We start from the raw sequence: 8,043 nt of genomic DNA on the forward strand, positions 1-8,043 counted from the left end.
TATATATATAATTTCATAGATTAAACCTTAGACCGGGGTTGCTTTGTGAGGACTCTACTAGCTTTTAACAATCTTTGAAGTAACTCCAGAAGAAAAAGAAACATCTGTCTACAGTACCATCTTTGGAATGTGTTCAATCCAAAACTTTATTTTTCTATCAAATGTGCACTATTAAAAAGAAACAGGGACATATAAATAAAAATAGACGTACATTCCTGTATATTTCACTTTGCAACCATAACTAATGCAAGATGTCACAAACGTATCATCCAGCGTGTGTCGATTTTTAAGAAAGATGAATTTTCTGCTCAAGGCATTAGTAGCTTGCAGAAGGACACGGCCACATGATGTATCCAACTAGAATTGTCCAATGTTGGAAATTGTTCATAGTATCGTACAGAAGAGGTTGAACTTGAGCAGATCACTTATGTCTGGTCCACGCTGTGTGAGGTGCAGTCAGACATCAGTCGGTTGAAAACGTATTCCACTAAAAAATAATTAAATTTTTAGTCGGAATTTTCAATCATGAATGAATGTTTATTCAACATTACTAATATTTTCTCTAACTAGAAAAACGACTAAAAAATCAGAACCAATTTCTTGTCATTGCTTTTAAATTAAAATTTATTCGAATAAATATTAATCCCATAAAAATTGATTGAGAAAAAAAAAGAAATTCAATATTTCCCTTTAATTAAGAACAATTTTTTATATATAATGAAATAAATAAAAGGATATTTCTTAAGAAAATTATGGCCTATGTGTAATTACCAACTTTAAAGTCACAGAAAGATAAAAAAGTTATTAATAAATAAAATATTGAAATCAATAAGACACATATTAACGCATCAAAATAAAAGTTTTATTCTAAATTTTAGTCGTTCTACATTAGTCGACATTAACAACTTCAAAAATTAACCGTGATTTTTTTTTTGTGACTAAAAATTTAGTTGTTAATACATAATTAATGTAAAAATCGAATTATTTTCGTTCAACTCTAGTGTGGAAGTAGTCTCAAATCTCCCATCGTGTGTTATGTCGGATGCATATGGATAGTTCTTGTCGTCTGGGAGATACGGTGATTGTCCAAGAAGCAAGTTTACTAAATGACTTTATTATTTGGTTAACTTTAGAAAAAATCTTATCAAAGGAAATGGAACAAGAGATTATAATCTAATCTACAACTCTAATTGGGATTATTAGAGAAAAAAGGTTTATGGATAAGGAAAATACTTCCTCATAGATTTATAGAAAAAATTATTATTTATTTTACATTCTTGCTGTTTATTTATTATTAAAAACTGATTAGAAATTTTTCACTATTCATCATAGCAGTAAGTCATGAATTTTGCATATTTTTTTTCACATATAAATTGTATAGAATTATTCTTATGAGTGTAAAGAAAATGTCCCAGTTGCTACTACAACAGTAGTACAGTACAACATACTAAAATGGTTCTTCAGTCATATATTTATAATGAAGATCCACATTGGCCTGTATGTATATCATAAATTATTATTAAAATTGTAGTAATTTTTTTTTAATGTTTTTTTCATTTATTTTATTTAACAAATGAACGAATTGTTGAAAAGAAGTCTCTTAATACCGGAGGAATAGATATGAAACCTATTTTTATTATTTTATTTTTATACCTTATAATATATTAGGCCTTATATAACTTATATTATATATATTTTTTAACAGTTGATTATGAGGGGGTATAGTCATACAAATGACACCCCTAGCTATATACAATGTTCTTATTAAAAGAAAAAAAAATAATAATAAAATAAATAGATAAGAATAATGCTTCTTAATAAAAGAGGAAAGTAAAATTAATAACAAAAAATAATGATATTGGTACACTTAAATAAAACAAACAATTGTCTTCTAATAGTAAGAAGAAACAAGTTAATTTGAAAAAGGGAAGAGAGAAGAAAAGAGAAAAATAAAATGAATAACAATAATATGTAAATAGAGGTAATGTGACTATGAATTAATTTTATATTTATTAAAAATTTATAAAAGAATGTCCTGCAGCAGTCTGGGCTTCAGTCTTCGGGTTGAGGTTGGGTTTCCCAGGTTGTAGGTCACTGCTCCTTTAACTGTCGGCAACTGGGAGTGGAACTTCATGAACCGTTTTTTGATATAATCCTCTATTGACTCCACTTGTAATTCGCGATGCAATATAGGAAACCTAGAATTAGAAATTAAAACTGGAATAGTTTAGTTGTAACGGCAACTGACCTCTGAATTCGCAAAAGCATGATCATTATTATTTAAATATATATGAGCCAAAGTGTGATAAGTGATTTTTTTTAATGATTCAGTAAGTCTCTAACTCAATAAGAAAGTGCCAACTGTGGTGAAGTTTGGACATCGTGTTTAACTCAAAATATTGGGACTAATATCCCAGTAAACTTAACAGGTGATGTGAGGATATCACGGATATGACAGTCCAAGATAATTAATGATTTAATGATTTACTAATAATCCACTAGCCTAAGCCAACCAAGTTACAACCTTCATTGGACCCCTCACCTAACTTTATAATGCCAAAAGGCAATCCAAGGTATCCTTCACACCCAGCTATACATATAGCATACCTGCTATATGTACGTACCAAATACCCACTAAAATTTTTACCGGAGGGTATGAAAAAAAAAAAAAAAGTTTACTTAATTGAGTTTTCGCAATTTTTCAGTAAAAAATCATTAAATGAGTTCATGGGTTGATCAGCTCTCATTGCAAAATTATCACGAATTATGGATTCGTCGAAAAGAAAAACTAACAATAACTGTTTGGCATTCGTCGCTTACACCAGCGATCGACTAGGCCATTTGACGCTTTCGAACGCGAAGATAACGCGATTTGAGGGGATCTGTTTAATTGTGGGCCGTGACTAACCGCTACAAGCCGGCCTTTGAGACGCGGCGTAAGTCCATTAAATCAAATTGATGTTATATCGAGCGTGCTCCTGGGGCTCGCCTTGTTAGATGAAGACTACGCTTCAACTGCTTCGTCACGACTCCCTCCAACATCCGAGTCGTAATTTTATAACTCAATTGTTCAAGTTTTCTAATATTTTTATTTCCAATTCAAGCGGCTATCGTAGATATTTCTTTTTGTAACGATTCCAAGTTTTACGAGAGTGATCAATACTATTTATTTGATGGGTAAAATAACTTTAAAACAAATTCGTCCTAACTCGTTCTACTACATTCCGGGCATATATTTAATAATATTTAAGTGCTTTATAAAACGAATTTATACAACAACCCTTCAAATAAAATAGAGTTACCTACAGTTGAGTTATTTCTATAAAACATAGAGACATTATTCTAATTTTGATTTGTAAAAACTAATAATAATAATTTGATGAAATCAATAAAACAAAATTAAAATTGCCAAAACTATAGATATTGATTACTAAAATACGACTGATCCACATACAAACAAATAAATAATAAGATAAAAAAAATTGTATTTATAATTTATTTACTGATATTTACAATTTTATTAAAAAAATATATATACATCTAGTAAATGAAATGTGAGTTATATTACAATGGCATGATACAGTCTTATTGAGAATCTACCCAAACATCTTGTAGCCAGCATCTTTTCAGACGCCTAGGAGGATTGTCGGGTATTGAAGAACATCAGAAACAAGTGGATCTGAGTGGTTAGAATCTTTAAATTAAAACGAAAAAATGTTTACTGAATGGACTTAGTTAATGGATAGCATCGCTTCCTTCAATTCTTGATTAGTCTTGAGAACCTGAGGTCGAGGACTGGAATAGTGTCCTGAATTTATGAGTGGACATTTGAATAAAGAAATAACGAACCATTAGAGATTAAAAAAGTTTAACCAAAACGTAAAACTCCTATACGCAGCGTGGAGACTGGCTACCATACTTTGGCTCTACTGAGGGCCTCGAAGACCAACATAACGGTGTCGCATGAGGCAGGTTCTCGCCGAAGCGATGCCCATGGACTTATGAAGATGAGTTCAAGACGGATGTCGTTAAATATAAAGTAGAGAGGAAGGGACTTGGAGGAATGGAATGAACGCAGGGAGGCGAGTCAGACAGAAGGACGCTCCGCAAACTTCTTCCCAGCCGTACAAGCAAGATTGAATGCTAAGTGGGTCCTCCCAGACTATTGGGTTATCATTACAACTAATTTATCATATTGATTGACTTATCAATTTAAAAATTAAATAAAATATTTTTTTTTTCAAAAAAAAATTCATCAGCTATGAAATTCATTAAAAAAATTTTTTTAGTGTAATTATTTATTATTGTACTAATCCTCACATTGTCAACTGATATTGGTAGAAATGTAAAAAAAAAAGTATTGATGAAACTACTTTATTTTTATTATTAAAATAGGTGTAATGTAGGTAAAACATTTTTAAAACTACATATTTTAATTGCAATAGAATAAGCAAAGTTATTGGAAGTTATATTTGGTATTGTCAATTTGAATCTTTGTAGAATATAAAAACTTTAAAACATATGCAATTATTCGTCTTGCTTAAGGACTGGTATAGTTAATAAGTAGTAATTGTATCAATTTAAATTATTTTATAATTAATAAAAAATATATATTTTGCCGTATAATAAGAGACGAATCTAATAAAATAGGTATTGAGCATTTTAAAATTATTGACATTTTCGAGAGGCATCTCTACACATTAGTAGATAGTGATTCTAGTAAACTTGTCTGAATGGTTGATTTGTTTTTCTGTGCCCAATTTCATTATTCTATTTAGCAGAATCTGGTTGAATGTCTTCCTAGGAGACATAACGATACACTCATAATAATCTAAATAATCGCTTAATATTAAATCATAAAATTCTATAATTAGCTCCAGGTTTATGTTATTATTATATAGTAATCCAGTGAAAGTTAAGTGAAATTACTGGTTGTGATGTTGACAACTTGCCATGTCCGATTTCTAGGTATTACGAGACTGGATCCATCCGTCCGAGAGCCATTGGTGGCTCCAAACCACGAGTGGCAACTGCGGAAGTCGTCAGCAGGATATCTCAGTACAAGAGGGAGTGCCCGTCCATCTTCGCCTGGGAGATCCGGGACAGGCTTCTTGCCGAAGGAGTATGCTCAAACGACAACATCCCCAGCGTGAGTAAACCCTTGTTTAGTTTTAGACAAATAGATAATTTATTTATGTTTTAGCATAAGGACAATATGTAATAATCAAATAACTAACTCAGTAATTTATATAAATGACACAGTAATAAACGACACTCCGTATTTTAATTAACGCAATTTTTTATCCCTTATATACGGCTTATCACCAAAGGTTATAAGGATATCTATTTTCAATCAGATACCTTGTAACTTCTGTTTATTAACCTCTTCAACCTTAAATCGTGAAGGTTTCATAAATGTACCACAATGCCTTTTACGGTTTATTGCATTTGGTTACACCCTCAGAGACCAAGCTCACGTAGAATTCCACCGATACTTCCGACCGAATACTTCCAACTCTCTAATCACATTTTTCTTAAGGAGCTTTAAAGAAGATTCATTTGAGTTTTTCTCCGAAAAACCATGGATAACAGCTAAAAATAGCAAAATTTGATTTTTATCCTATAAATATTTTGATCGGACTAAGGATCATATGGATTTTTTTGTTCCTTTTAAGGTATAGCATTTGCTCCCGCAATGTGAATACTTATTTATGGGACACCCTCTATGTATTATGTGTACAAGTAGGGTAAAAATCGAAGCGTGAGATATCCCATCTTCTATTAGACGGATAGACTAGATTTCTGAATCTAATCGTACAGCGCATTTGATACAAATAAAGTGTAAATGCCGTCTTTTCAGAAAAATATAACAAAGACTAGGATAACTACACAAATTCTGGTCTAAATTCTAAATTTAAGGAAATTTAAGATAGTAAGGTCCAAAACTGTTCAGGTGAATGAGTTATTCCAAAAATATTTCGCAAGTGGTTGGAAACCACTGATCTAGTCCAAAAAAAAAACCGATAGGAGAAAAAACAAATTATTTCACCCTGATTTTTTATTATTTTAATAAAAACTATATACAATTAAGAGCTAAAAGTTAATGACTCTGCTAACCATATTAAGGGGGCTGAATAATAGAAAATGGCGACTGTTCCAGAAGATACAGAAAAATCCTTTTAAATTTCTATTAAATAAAAATAGTGCGTTATTTTCTTAGAAAAAGATTCAATTTTTATTTAGACTATACAAAGGATACAGTAAATGCCATTAAAAAGTAAATATTGAAGTATTAAAGGTGCACGCCCCCTGAAATTTATTTTACTCGAGAAAAACAAAAATGTACCCTAATTTTTCATTTCTATGCAGATAAAAGTTATCAACTACATTATTTAACATTCAACTAGCTTTAATTTGGGGTGTTCTTGAGACATAATTTTTCATAAACCAAACATTTTTCCAAACAAGAAATCAATATTTTGCCAATTTATTTTGCGAATGCCATGGCAACTGCTGCTCTTCTGCTAGTTTGTATGTCGTTCGTAGGAGTAGTAGTTTCCATGATATTTTCCAAAATAAAATTTTAAAATATTGATCGTTCTTTGGAAAAAAACTTTGGTTATTGAAAAGCTGTATCTCAGGATCTATCCAACCTAAATAGCTCATGTTTTTACAAGTTTTTTTTATTGTTGTTGGTCGTTTTAAAGAGGTGGATCTTTGAATAAAAAATTAATTTTATATAACGTTTTGAAACAGCCATTTTTATAATGGCACCAACTGTAGCTGGCAGAGTTATCAATTTTTCAGTAAATATATATAATTTTCATTAATGTAATAAAAATTGGGGTAAAAAACTTCTTTTTTTATCTGCGGGCTCTTAGAATAGTCCTTATTATTTCTAAAATTTGGACATAAATAAATTTCAGCACTACTTTATTGATCATAAATATATTTACTCATTTTAATACAGTTTTATTCCTAAAAATATCAGAAACTATTTTACACTACAGAGCTTTACATACAGCTTTTATATTTATATCTTACTTTATTAACATCTTATATGCTAGTTATATCGAAGCAATATTCATAGGGACATTCTTTGGACTGTCCAACTTGTGATGGAACGGCGCTGAAGGATTGTTTTTTTGTTTGTTTTTTAAAAATTTCCCGCATATCAAGATACAAATCCGATACATGCCGAAATTGAACAATAGTAGCAAAAATTATTTATTTATTATGATTGAATTTCGGTCTGTGCCTCCAAGATTAGACTTTAAACTGTTATTTATTTATGTAACCCAAGAACTTATAGTTCTGGCTACTTATCCTCTCAGTTGGATGTATAGTTCTTGTTTTTCATGTATTGTCAAATATCTTTTTTTTTTTATTTATTTATTTTTTTATCAAAGTAGAGGACAAGTGATATTTTTATGACTTTGAAATATGACTACGAATAAAATAGCATTACTTCGAATTGTATATTTATAAACATTAACATTAAACATAGATTTTCTTAATCTACGATATAAACATTTGTATTATGAGGTTATAATTTAAAATGACTGGACATTAGTCGTTATCTCTTACCCGTAACACCTCTCCCCCAGCCAGTACAGGCCCAGTTATCGCCCGACAAATTTCAACCATCTGTTATTTAACTACAATAGATGCCCAACTAACACAATTATTCAAATATCTACTCAACTGACCAAACATAAGCCCCAATTGTACAGCAACAACCGCGGTGAATACTCAAATCGTCATTCACAACCAGCCGCTGAATTAACTGAATGGGATTTATTATTTCGTTTACATACTTCAATTTCAATTTACTTAAAGGGTAGACATTTTGTTTATTTGTATAATATTTATTGATTAGTTTATATGATCCTTACAACTAAAAAAAAAAAATAATTAACCGGTGAAGGTTTCTGTCATCTGGACATTCCCAAGACATAATTATTTTTATCTTTACATGCTAAATTGAACTACTTGTATCTTTCTTAATAATTTACAAAAACCGAGAGCTATCCTGTTTTTCGG

The 8,043-nt window shown here is 30.5% G+C and overlaps 1 protein-coding gene across 1 annotated transcript in view; it reads left to right on the forward strand.

The window, feature by feature from the left end:
- Positions 1-8,043, forward strand: part of LOC106689516 (paired box protein Pax-6) — a 140,740-nt gene that overhangs the window by 67,401 nt on the left and 65,296 nt on the right. The window contains exon 4 of the mRNA XM_067045941.1: positions 4,969-5,149. Within this exon, the coding sequence (XP_066902042.1) occupies positions 4,969-5,149 (181 nt within the window). The remainder of the gene's footprint in view (positions 1-4,968; positions 5,150-8,043) is intronic.

The sequence above is a fragment of the Halyomorpha halys genome, unplaced genomic scaffold (assembly GCF_000696795.3).
Source record: "Halyomorpha halys isolate HHAL.00 unplaced genomic scaffold, Hhal_1.1 Scaffold1386.1, whole genome shotgun sequence".
Taxonomy (NCBI): Eukaryota; Metazoa; Arthropoda; class Insecta; order Hemiptera; family Pentatomidae; genus Halyomorpha; species Halyomorpha halys.